Source organism: Callospermophilus lateralis, chromosome 7 (genome assembly GCF_048772815.1).
Source record: "Callospermophilus lateralis isolate mCalLat2 chromosome 7, mCalLat2.hap1, whole genome shotgun sequence".
Classification (NCBI taxonomy): Eukaryota; Metazoa; Chordata; class Mammalia; order Rodentia; family Sciuridae; genus Callospermophilus; species Callospermophilus lateralis.
The window spans coordinates 125373702-125387051 of record NC_135311.1 but is presented as its reverse complement, the minus strand read 5'-3'; the positions used below and the strand labels follow the sequence as shown (position 1 = coordinate 125387051).

The 13350-nt window shown below is 42.4% G+C and overlaps 1 protein-coding gene across 2 annotated transcripts in view; it reads left to right on the top strand.

Moving 5' to 3' along the window:
• Arid1a (AT-rich interaction domain 1A) overlaps positions 1-13350 on the top strand; it is a 77404-nt gene that overhangs the window by 53386 nt on the left and 10668 nt on the right. For both annotated transcript variants that reach the window (XM_076860995.2, XM_076860993.2), the window contains exons 5-11: positions 6420-6660; positions 6924-7013; positions 7643-7810; positions 8689-9001; positions 10243-10388; positions 10559-10668; positions 12006-12215. In XM_076860995.2, the coding sequence (XP_076717110.1) occupies positions 6420-6660; positions 6924-7013; positions 7643-7810; positions 8689-9001; positions 10243-10388; positions 10559-10668; positions 12006-12215 (1278 nt within the window). The remainder of the gene's footprint in view (positions 1-6419; positions 6661-6923; positions 7014-7642; positions 7811-8688; positions 9002-10242; positions 10389-10558; positions 10669-12005; positions 12216-13350) is intronic.

Below are 13350 nucleotides of genomic sequence, written 5' to 3'. Positions count from 1 at the left end.
GCCTGCTTTCTAGGTATAGTGGCAGTTAATCTTTTGGACCAAGACCACTCCTTGGACAGCAGTTCAGGAGATGTGTCACTCTGAGTCCTCCAGCATGGGGTGTGTCTGATTGCCCTTCCTTATATTTATAGCAAAGATAAAAAGAGAACCCACAGGGCTGGGGTTGTGGCTCAGTGGTACAGTGCCTGCCTAGCAAGTGTGAGGCACTGGGTTTGATCCTTAGCGCCACATAAAATAAATAGACACAATACCTTTGTACTTTGTCTTAGCTTAAAAAAAAAAAAAGAAAAAAAAAAGCTATAACTGAAAAATTTTTTAGAAGTGTTGGGGTTGTTGCTCCCTGGTAGAGCGGTTGCCTAGCATGCGTGAGACGCTGGGTTCGATCCTTAGCACCACATGAAAACAAAATAAAGGTATTGTGTCCACCTACAATTAAAAATAAAATATTAAAAAAACCCCAAAACTTAAAAGAAGTATTTGATACAGGTTGTCTCTTCTCTTCTTGATATATTGCTCAAGGAAGGTTTTAAGAAAAACCAGGCATCCCCAAAACTTGCCTGAGTAATTAATTATCTTAGTCCATTTTCCTTGGAGTTTGTTGTAGCTATTGCCTTCTTTTTTTTATCTTCTGCCTTCTTCAAGGGCTGTGTTTCCCAGTCTCTTCTGTGTTCTTAAGGATTTCTTCTCACTCTCCAGTATGGGAGCAACCACCTGCCATGTCTCTGGATATGTGAGACTAAGCTGAGGGTAGCGGGTTCTGGAAAATTGCTAGTATTGATTTGGTCATTTTAGGCTATGCTTTTGGAATTTTTTTCATTTAAGGGTTGTTACTTAAGTGGCTATAGCTGAGTTGCAAAATTCCCACCACATATCCTTACCTACACACTTGTAGGATTTACCTGGTTTTTTTGTTTGTTTGTTTGTTTTGTTTTGTTTTTAAATGCCAGGTTGCTTAACCACTGAGCCACATCCCCAGCCCTTTTTATATTTTTATTTAGAGAGAGGGTCTTGCTGAGTTGCTCAGGGCCTCAGCCTCCCAAACTGCTGGGATTATAGGTACATGCCACCAGTATTCCTGATTTTCTTTTTCTTTTTTCTTTTTGGTACTAGAGATTGAACTCAGTGATTGTGCTCAATCACTGAGTCATATCCCCAACCCTATTTTATATATTTTGTTTAGAGACAGGGACTCACTGAATTGCTTAGTGCCTCACTTTTGCTGAGGCTAGCTTTGAACTCGATCCTCTCGTCTCAGCCTCCCAAGCCTCTAGGATTTTAGCCTGTGCCACTGTACTCAGTTTACCTGATGGTAATTTAGCTGCTATCAATGAGCACAACTAGGCAAAAGTTCTTCATAACTAACTGGGTATAAGAACTCCATCCAGGAGTTCCTCAAGGATTCAGCCAAATTTATGGGGAAATTGAATATCAGCTTGCTGTGAGCCTATTCTTTCGACTTGCCTGACATTGTTTACTGTGCTCAGAAAAATGAACTGATGTCATCCCCATGTGGCTCTATTGGGATATCATTTAAGCCCCCCTTCCTCTAATCCTGATCTAGTATCTTCCTGCTTGAAAATATGCTTTACCAGGCAGCCGTTCATGTTAGAGCTTGTGATTCTTCCTGTGAGAGCAATAGCACACACCCTCCCCCACCCCCCAAATGAGGTATGGACTGTGATTTCAGGCATGGTTTTGTTGTGGTGTGAAGAGAAGGTGTTAGCTGCTGAGTTCTGTTTGTCAGCAGAGCCTGACAAACCCATGCTGGCATTCGCTGGGGCTGGGCAACCAATCACAGCTGGAACAGTTATCGTCATGGAGTCCCTATGGGCTTCCTCTATCAGGTCACATCCCAAAATAACATTGGGCAGTATTTCAAGTGAAGAAATGAAGGCTTTCGGGTCTGTAGCCAGCCTGGAGTGTGAGATTCTGTGTGAAATAGTTGGACCTGCTCCAGCGCTTTTGATCTGCATGGTAGATGAGCAGTAAAATGCATGAAACACGTGAGGAAATTCTCCTGGCCCTCCTGCTTCCTTGGAACTGGCAGGGCACTGAGTGGGCTGATCCCCACCTCCTGTCTCTCAGCAGGATCATACTTGAAGAAGAGCAAACCCCGGAAAAGAGGGCTTTCCACTAAAGGGGTATTGCTACAGTTCTCTTGGTGATTTAGGTGAACTCTTTTCACAGAGAGCTAAGAACCTGGAGTCCTGAAATGCTAAAGGCAGGACCTGCCAGGGAGAATAGGGGCTTGGATTGATTAAGCTTGTTCTGTAAAAGTATGTTGTAGAAAATTGAACTTGTTAGGCACAGTGAGGTCTGACTCAACAACCAGACATCTGGCTTTTTGTGGAACAAAAGACCTGAAAAACTGGCTTTTTGTAGGGTAGAAAACAGAGGTGTGTCCTGTGCAATTAAAGGATATGGAGTTCAGAGCATATCTGTTCGTGTGGAAGAGAGAGGATGAGACATCTTTTGGAGTTTCTGCCTTTACCACTTCCTCTCATGGTCCAACAAAAATATTTACTGGGATTAACCCCTGGGACTGATAGGTTCTTATACTGCTTGTATGTTAAATCTCTTATTCCAGAGTATTGGTGCTGGTCGCTTGGCCCTGACCATATGGTACTAGTGCATTTTCACATGTCCCAGAGTGTTACAGACTAGATTTGTCCAGCCCTCTCCCTTTCTTTGTATCATGAGAAAACCAAAGTCCCAGCTTATTGCCAGCCTGCCCAAGGTTACAACTAAAATGTGTCATAGGTGGACTTAGTATCCTAACTCAAGGGTGTGGTGCTTTTTCCTTAGTTCATATAGTATCAGAGCAAATGGAGGGGGAGAGAGGGAAAACGAGTCCAGGCTTTGGGGTCCAACAGACTTGGATTTGCACTGCCACTTACTTTTTGGATGATTTGGGTTACAACCCAATCTTTTGTCAAAAGTCTTCCTCATCTTCAAAATGGTGATGGTGGTAGTATCTATAAGCAAAAATTGTAGGAAATTAAGTAATTCCACAAAAGGCCTGGCACATAGTAGATGGTCCAGTGGTGTGTGCCTATGGAGAATAGTTTGAGTTGCCTCTTCCTATAACAACATTCTATTCTTAAATTATTTCAAACCACAGTCCTCATGCTGACCATTTGTCATCTGATGAAAATATATGACAGTTTGAGAGATTGGCCCCAAAACCAAATCGGAGAGAGAAGATTAATGTTGTTCTCTTCCTGAGTAGTGGTCTGTGCCCAGACACCCCAGCCCACTTGGGGCTATTGTTGGCAGTGGTTTGTTTAGCATTTTTTCTCCAAGGAGTTCAAGCACTTTACCAAAACTGATACCTTTCTTCAGAGGGCGTCTGTATGACTGTCACTTTCTTTGCCAGCCACAGGTCCTGGGACCTAGCCCCATGCGCTACAAAGGATTTTCTTTAGGCTCTTAGAATCCCTCAGCTTAATGAAGCATTCCTTGCAGATGTGGTGACCCTGGCTTTTTCACAAAAGTGTGACTAAAGCAATCTTCTTAGTCCTTGCCCTGACTATGTAGCATGGCTGATGAGTTTTTGGTGTGGGTTTTTCTTTTTTTTCTCTGTTTGCTTTGTTTTCTCAGTTCAAGGTCTCTGAGAACATAAACCAAATTGCACAGGGGTTCATCCTCAGAGGATAGCAAAAAAGACAGTTAAGTGAGACTTTGACTTTATGTTTTACTTGTACACAGACAAAAATGTTCAGAACAAAACACTTAATTTTCAGAGCCAGGTTCTTGCTTGTCTTATGGATGGACTCTGAATTCCCATTCTGTTCCAAAATACACCAATTTCTTTTTCCTGTAAGCCTGTAGCTCTTTTTGCCACAAGCTGGCAACTTACTAAGGAACAGAGACTAGAAAGGAGTACATGAGAAAATCTAATGCTCCCCAAAAGAGGGCATTGGGCCATGGATTTTATTAAACATTAGGGTCTAACGAGTGCCTTTGAGGCCATTTCTGGCCTATACAACTGGCTTCTCTTGTCTTCTTGCATTTATTCTCCTTGTCTCAGAAGCCAGGTGTCTCTCATATAACTTAGCTCTCAAAATGAGGATGGAATGAACCATTTTCTCTTAGGATGAATTCAGAGATGTTTATCACTGCCCATGCTTTAGTCCTTTTGAGAGGGAAGAGGTCTTTGGTGTTGCCTGGAGATTGGCCTCTTAAATTCCCTTCTACACTGGAATTCTTTTTTTTTGTTTGTTTGTTTGGGGTGGGGGGTGTTACTAGGGATTGAACCCAGCTCCTCAAGCATACTAGGAAAGTGCTCTACCACTAGTGACATCCCATCCCTTTTCTATTTGTCATTTTGAGACAGGAAATCACTAAATTGCTCAGTCTGACCTTGAATTGGGCTCCTCCTACCTGAGCTTTCCGAGTAGCTGGTATTACAGGCCTGTACCACTGCACCCAGGTTAATCACATTTTTAAAGTATTCTGTGGTACAGCCGGTCTACTGCTTATCAACAAAAATACTAGCATTTTCTGACTCCTTAGCTAAAAATGAAAGCTGAACACAGACAGAAGTGTACATCCAGGTACCTACCTTGCCTTCAGAGCAAGCTTTCTTGGCATAGAACTCAATCGAGATGTTCCCAGCCTAGCTAAGTAGTCAAATGATTTGTGGAAGGTCAGAATATCTTGAAAGCTTGAAGGAAAGCCTAAGAAATTAGGTCCTCTAAAATCCAATGATAGGTCGATTCACTTCAACTGATATTTCCAAGGCAAGCTCATTTATGTAGGTAGGAATAGACTCAAATTAGGCCAACTTGGATCTCCTTCAGATGTGACTCTTTAACTCTTTTCTTAAATGTACAGGGTTTTCATCCTTTTCTTCAGTGTACACTTTGTCCTACACCTTAAGTGGTGTTGCTTGAGAATGAACAGAGGGCAGGGGGTGTAGAGAAGTACATTCCTTGGCCGAATATTTTCATATTGAGCTTTTGATTGCTAATCTTGGGTTCTTGACCCAGAATGAACTCTTTACTGATTAATGCAAGATAAGCAAACCCCTCAAATAAACACCAACTTCTTCATTGAAAAACTTTCAGCTGGAAGAAAATCTGAGTTAGTTGACAAACATTTTTTCATCCCAGGTGTTAGGCATATAGTCCCAACCTTGGCAGTTAAGAAATTGTCTTTTGCATGCAAATGTATCCCTTTCTCACCTCTTACCCCTTATGTTGCAAAGTATGGTGAGTTGAAGGGAGTTTCTTTGTAAATGGAGGTTAGTGCAATCTTGAGAGAGAGAGGATCTGTAAATGTTGCCCAGACTTGTTAAAATTCTCTCTCTTAGCTCCTTGTGCCATCCTGGCAGCATTTTGTAGTTTCCCCATTGGAGGAGAGCTAACATCACACTGAAGTAGCTGCTTTCTTCTTTTATTTTTGGTACTAGAGATTGAACTCAGGAGCACTTTACCACTATCCTTTTTTATTTTTTTATTTTTGAGACAGGGTCTCACTAAGTTGCTGAGGCTGCCCTTGAACTTGCGATTCTCCTGCCTTACCCTCCCATTGTGTGCAACACATAGCTGCTTTCTTTCCTTTTTCTGGGGGTGGGGAGCAGGGGGTTTACCAGGGATTAAACTGAGAGCACTCAACAACTGAGCCACATCCTCAGCCTTTTTAAAATTTTTTTATTTAGAGACCGCGTCTTGATAAGTTGCTTAGGCCCTCAGTAATTTGCTGAAGCTGACTTTGAGCTCTCAATCCTCTTGCCTCAGCCTCCCTAGCCACCAGGATTACAGGCATGTGCCACCATGCTCAGACTTGTTAAAATTCTTAGCTGCTTTCTTTCTTTTTTCTTTTTCTTTTTTTTTTTTTTTTTTTTGCAGGGAGGGAATTGAACCCAGGGGTGCCTTTTTTATTTTTATTTATTTTTTATTTTTTAGTCGGCGGACAAAACATCTTTGTTTGTGTGTGGTGCTGAGGATCGAACCCGGGCCGCACGCATGCCAGGCGAGCGTGCTACCACTTGAGCCACATTCCAGCCCCCTTAGCTGCTTTCTTGTGACCATAGAAGTTAAGGACTCAGAATGAAGATGAAAGTACTAAGTCTCCACTAACTCTAGGGAAGATGGAACAGGGGTCAACAAACTGCCATTTGTGAAACAGTTACCTGGTTTTTAAAAAATGTTTTACTGTAACACAGCCACATCCATTTTTTAACATATTGTTCATGGCTACTTTTCCAATGCAATGGCAGAATTGAGTAGTTTTGACAGACAGTATGGCCCACAGAATCTAAAATATTTTGTACCTGGTTCTCAACAAAGTTTGCCACATATAAGCTATAGTATCATAACTAAATAATGTATGTTTGCTCTTGGTTATTTAAGGAAAATTCTCAGCATGTAATAGAATTGTTAAAAGAGTGATCTGTGTTCTTATGTATGTTTCAGGATCTCTCTGGTTCAATAGATGATCTCCCCATGGGGACAGAAGGAGCTCTGAGTCCTGGAGTGAGCACATCAGGGATTTCCAGCAGCCAAGGAGAGCAGAGTAATCCAGCTCAGTCTCCTTTCTCTCCTCATACCTCCCCTCACCTACCTGGCATCCGAGGCCCCTCCCCGTCCCCTGTTGGCTCTCCTGCCAGTGTTGCTCAGTCTCGCTCAGGACCACTCTCGCCTGCTGCAGTGCCAGGTACCCTCAAATACTGACCTTTGTGAAGAGGGAAAGGTGACTGGTCCCGGTGGTATTAGGGAGCCCTGGTTTATGTCTGCATAGTTTCCCCATAGTGTTTGGAGAAGGGAAGTGGAAACCCCTTGGCTGGATATCTCTGTATGTTTAATAGTGGCAGGTGCTTGGCTGTCCAGGAGTTGTTTCCAGCTCTAATAAATTGACCCCCTAGCTAGAATTCTCAGGCTTAGCCATGATTTGCTTACTTCTTTCTATTTCTGGAGCAGGCAACCAGATGCCACCTCGGCCACCCAGTGGCCAGTCAGACAGCATCATACATCCTTCCATGAACCAATCAAGCATTGCCCAAGATCGAGGTGAGAGTCTGGGACTTTGGTGTAGGGATGGAGGGCTAAAGCAGACATTTGAATATTATGCAGTAGCTTTTGGAGAATTATATGTCCATGAAGCTTAGGTTAAATCCATCAACAGATTTGAAGTTATCATCAGTTTGGCTATACTGATGGCTGTAGAGTTGCATTTCCCAGTAGTCTTTTCTTTTTTCTTTTTTTTTTTAATTGTAGGAGGATACAGTGCCTTTATTTTTATTTATTTATTTTATGTGGTACTGAGGATGGAATCCAGTGCCTCACCTGTGCTAGGCGAGTGCTCTTCCACTGAGCCACAACCCCAGTCCCATTATCTGTGTTTTTTGATACATTTTCCCTACACAGTGTCTAATTTGGTCAGCAGTTGCTGAAGACTCAGCAGTAAGTCTTCACCCATTAAACCATTTGCCATTTTGTTTTTTGTCACTGTGTGTCTTTTCAAGCATCCATTTAGTTCGAACATTTGGCATGCCTTCTGTTAATGGTGTGCTACTTCGTAGAGACTCTGTGCAAATAGGTACAAACGGAAATGTAGCTGATAAAATCCCAGGATCAGAAGAGAGCATTTGTTCCCACTATACTGAGCAAATAACTCTATGGACTCTACTCACAATTAGGTTATATGCAGAGGAACCCCCAGATGCCCCAGTACAGTTCCCCCCAGCCCGGCTCGGCCTTATCTCCGCGTCAGCCTTCTGGAGGACAGATGCACACAGGCATGGGTTCCTACCAGCAAAATTCCATGGGGAGCTATGGTCCCCAAGGGGGTCAGTATGGCCCACAAGGTGAGTATACTACCCAGTTAGGAGTAGGTAGAGATGAGAAGAGAAAATAGTTTCTTCTCTGATATAGGGCAAAGGACAGTTCTACTCTTATATATCTACCCAGCTTAATCAGAGTTCTTAGTAAGACAGAGTTCTCTCTTTACTTAACTCAAGTCTTTGAATTTCTGTGAGCCTGTTTTATCTATAAATTGTAGTTCAAGTGTTTAGCCGAGAGCTGAGCACAGATACTTAAAGAGGGTAGTTATTGGTTAGTATAGTGTGGGATTTTTTGGGTTGTTTTTGATTTTTAGTGAATAAGTCTTAGTTGATTTTTTTCCTTTACATCAGACCTAGGTAGATCCAAAGCTGAATATCTCACACATAACATGGGCTAGGAAGTCAGATGAGTGTGTAGAAAGGAAAGAATTTCTCCTGAGAGTTGAAGGGCCCCAGATAGTATGGTAGCAAAGTCATTTTTGCTTCCCCAATCCTCCTCCCCTCAGTACTAGGATTGAACCCAAGAGAGTTCTACCACTGAGCTATGCCCCAGCCCTTTTATTTTAAATTTTGAGACGCTGTCTGTCTTTAAGATGAAGAGATGAACTTGGAGTGTGGCTCAGAGGTAGAGCTCTTTCCTAGCATGTATAGGGTCATGCTTCAAACCTCAGCTTTGTGGATGAGCAAGGAGAGGGATGTGGAACAACTGAGGCCTGCCTTTACATGCATCTAGCTTTCCCTTTACTTTTTTTCCATGGGGGTTAAGGCTACCATGAAGTTGATCTCATTCCTGACCAAAATATTGAATGATTCTCATAGTTTATAGAGTTTGGGAGTTGAGATTAGTGAGTTCCTGATGAGTCACTAACCAAGTCTTGTATCTTCTCTCCCTTTCCTCCCAGGAGGCTACCCCAGGCAGCCAAACTACAATGCCTTGCCCAATGCCAACTATCCCAGTGCAGGCATGGCTGGAAGCATGAACCCCATGGGTGCTGGAGGTCAGATGCATGGGCAACCAGGCATCCCACCTTATGGCACACTTCCTCCAGGGAGAATGAGTCATGCCTCCATGGGCAACAGGCCTTATGGCCCAAATATGGCCAATATGCCACCTCAGGTTGGGTCAGGGATGTGTCCCCCACCAGGGGGCATGAACCGGAAAACTCAAGAATCTGCTGTCGCCATGCATGTTGCTGCCAACTCTATCCAAAACAGGTAAGGCCTGGGAAGTAAAGGGGGTGCAAGTGCAAGGAAATATGTTGCAAAGCCATTTGGGTCATTGAGATGCTCTGGGCCTAAAAAAGAATGTTGTATAATACATATTATATATATATGTATTTACGTATAACTAATAAATATAATTTTCTTGAGCTTTTTAGAAAGCTGCTTATTTACAAAGTATTGATTGTTAAGCATCATAGGTTGGTATCAAGTTTCATATGACCAAGTATCCTATGTAAATAACTTACAAAAGCCGGGCAGGGTGGCACATACCTATAATCACAGCTACTCAGGAGACTGAGGTAGAGGGATTACAAGTTCAGAGCTACCCTGGGTACCTTAGGTGAGACCTTTTCTCAAAATAAAAATGCGGGCAGAGACTGGTGGTGTGATTCAGTGGTAGAGTGCTTACCTGGCATGCATGAGACCCTGAATTCAATCGCCAGCACCACAAAATAAATAAGGAATGTAGCTGGGTATGGTGCTGCACACCTGTAATTCCAGTGACTTAGGAGGTTATATCATAAGTTCAAAGCCAGCCTCAGCAATTTAGCAAGGTCCTAAGCAACTGTGTTGAGACCCTGTCTCAAGATAAATCATAAAAAGGGCCAGAATGACTCGGTGGTTAAGCTACTCAGGAAGCTGAGGCAGGAGGATCATTTGAACCTATATTTTTTTAAATCAACCTGGGCAACATAGCGGGAACCCATCTCAAAGAAAGATTACAAGTCCACTTCCAAGTGCTATGCTGAGGAGTACTTCTGATTGGGGTTCGGTATGAGAAAAAGTAGTGGAATTAAGCATTTAATCTGGGCCTTTTGCCATAGAGAGGGCCCTGAAATGGAAATATAGCTTAACTTTGGAGGTGACTTAGAGGAAGGCAGTTCTTTCAAGACACAGTAGAACACTACTATTCAAGGAGTGTACCACTTAAAATTGAGCTAGTTTTTCTTTTGAATATTTTTTTAGTTGTAGATGGACACAATACCTTTATTTATTTTTTTAATTAATTTATTTGTGTTGTGCCTGTGGATCAAACCTAGTGCCTAGTGCTTTGTACCACTGAGCCACAACCCCAGCCCCAGAATTGAGCTAGTTTTTGCTATATAGAGTTCAGACCCTCTTAGAACACTCTTAGAACCTTTTGAAAGAACTAGAAGATAAGGGTATCTAGATGTTTCCTGTTTCTGGTTTGAGGGAACCATAAACTTTTTGCTTTTCATTTTCTTTCTCAGGCCACCAGGCTATCCCAATATGAGTCAAGGGGGCATGATGGGAACTGGACCTCCCTATGGACAAGGAATTAATAGTATGGCTGGCATGATCAACCCTCAGGGACCCCCATATCCCATGGGGGGAACCATGGCCAACAATTCAGCAGGTAAGTTCATTGGCTTTCTATAATACTGTGTATCCCTTGGGGATAGCACTCTTACTCTAGGTCATATACTATTGTCAGACCAGGATCCTTGCTCACCTCGAGGATTTGTTCAAGAGTGATCTGCTAGTTACTGCTAAACCTGTTGACTTAAATTTTATTCTCTTTTACAGGGATGGCAGCCAGCCCAGAGATGATGGGTCTTGGGGACGTCAAGTTAACTCCAGCTACCAAAATGAACAATAAGGCAGATGGGACACCCAAGACAGAATCTAAATCCAAGGTAATGATTTTGTCTTGACTCCTCTCAACTTTGGATCCTAACCTTTTCAGTGATAGGAAGAAGATAGTAACATGATTTTAACCTTTTATGACTCCATCGAGTCTGAAAATGCTTATCCTCCTCTTATCATAAAGGGTTTCAAAATAATAGTTCATTTGAATTAGGTTTGAGTTATCCTAAGGAATCCAAATGTAAACAACATATTCTCACAGCTGCATGTCATGGAGGAAATGCTACACCCTACAGCATAGCATTCTCCGTGCTGTTTGGTACTTCTGTGAAACTGCTTCCTGTATTCTAGCACTGATAGATGATGTGTGCTCTGGGTAACTAGTTGCCCTTCTCTTCCTGGACCTTAGCAGTAAGAAGGGTTGGTGCCTATGTTATATAAAGGGGGAAATGGCAAGGGTATTGAGTCCTTGGGCTTCCATAGGTTGGTCCTGTGTATGCTCTCTGTTAGGCTATATGGCAACCCTGGTATCTTCTTATCCATATAAATAGGGAAAATAAAAATCATGTCTGCAATGTCCTGTGATTTTTCACCTCTGGCTTCCAGTCCTTTGGGCCACTATCTTGTCTTAGACAGGCAAAACTATTTTCAATCAGGTGGGAGATCCATCCTTTTTTGAGAGGAGGAAGAGATTGTTTTCATCTTAGTCTACCCCATTGTTTCAAAATCATGTTTTGAGTTTCTCAAGTAAAACAATATTAAGTATGTCCTGACTTCTGGGAAGTAGTGTGGGGATAGTAGTGACTTCAGTGTCAGGTGTCAGTGTCAAGCGTTTGAAACTTCACTGCCAATTAAAAATTGTAAGATCCTAGGTGTTGCCTCCTGGGGTCTGGTTCTTTATCTTTAAAAATGGAGGGAAGTGCCAGATGTGGTCATTTTATATAATCCCAGTGACTCAGGAGGCTAAGGCAGGAGGATTATAACTTAGTGAGACTCTGTGTCCAAATTTTTAAAAAATGAAAGAGCTGGGAGCTTGAGATGTGGCTTAGTGGTTAAGGTACCTTTGGATTCAATCCCTGATACCACCCCCCTTCCAAAAAAAAAAAAAAAAGGAGAGAAGTTATAATACCAGATAAGTAAAGGCAGCTCTCAGTATGTACCATATAGTTAGTATTAGCTTCTTTTTTTTATGGTAAGAAACTCTGGCTTCCTTTTGACCCTTCAATCTTGCTTCCTTTTGATCCTGCAATCTTATAAAGGCAGCACCTGGATTAGTGACCACCTAAAGCAAGAAGCTTACCCATTTCCCTTATCAAAAGATTTCTCAGACCTTTAACATAGGCTTTGGATTTGACTCATTCTATGAATTTTGACCTGCTTCTTCCAGAAGTCCAGTTCTTCTACTACAACTAATGAGAAGATCACCAAGTTGTATGAGCTTGGTGGTGAGCCTGAGAGGAAGATGTGGGTGGACCGTTATCTGGCCTTCACAGAGGAGAAGGCCATGGGCATGACAAATCTGCCAGCTGTGGGTAGGAAACCTCTGGACCTCTATCGCCTCTATGTGTCTGTGAAGGAGATTGGTGGATTGACTCAGGTGAGTGCCTAAGAGTTGACTTCCCCTTGTTCCCCCAAGCCCCTATCAGGTTACTCATTGGCTTTCTATAATACTGTGTATCCCTTGGGGACAGCACTCTCTTACTCTAGGTCATATACTATTGTCAGACCAGGAAGACAGGCTACCGGAGATAAAGCAAATGCAGTAGACTGAGACCTTCCTGGTAGTGTGAGTTATAAGTCTGGGGGCCCCACTAAAGTACAAAAATAAAACTCTTAGATATTCTGATTCCATGGAGATAGTTTGGCATAGTAACAAGTATAGGGTTTGGAGAGATAGGCCTAGTTTTGAGTTCTGTCTTAACTCCTCAGAACAAATGTGACCATTTCAAGGTCTGTAAACCACTCTGAAGGGTATAATGTCAAACAAAAGTTAGAAATAATAAAGCTTTCAGCAAAGTTTTTGCCACAGGAATTGATTGGCAAGATACTATAAGAGCAGCCAGAGAATTTGTTAACCCTCTCAATCCAGGAAACTTCCTTATGGAGATGTGATTTCAGGAGTTCTTCATAGAAATAATTGATAAAGGGAAGAAGTAAAGTGAAGTGCTGGAAAATATGTGTGTAGTTACTTTGTATGGGAGACTTAAGTGAATGGGTTTAATCCTTGCTGAAAACCTCTGAACAGATGCCACCCAGAGTTTTGCCCCCACTCCCTGATACTTTACAGTTTAGTTTTAGACTCAGTCTAAGAGGCAAACAAGTGAGGCCACACTAACAGATAGCACACAGTGTTTGCAGACTGCTTCTCTGTGTGGTCTGTAGTCTCTAGACCAGAAACCTGCTCTTGGATCAGAGTTTGTGACTAAGCTTAGAGGGAAGGTGTGGCAGGGAGGGACTTATTCCAAACCTTCTAAACCAGAAGAGGAAAACAGCTGTCACTAGCAGAAAAGAAAGTGATTGGAAAGAAGCCAACCAACAGTCAGTTATGAATTCCTTCTCCCTTCAGGCTATATTTCCCTCCCCCACAAAGGAAAACAAAACAAAACAAGACACACGCATACTGCCCCATAATTGTCATGGGAAGCAAAGCCACAGAAGGCTTTGAGGTGACCCTGGGTATATTCATGCTCATTTCTTTGATACTGAGTTCTCACAGTCAGGCTTCTCCTGCC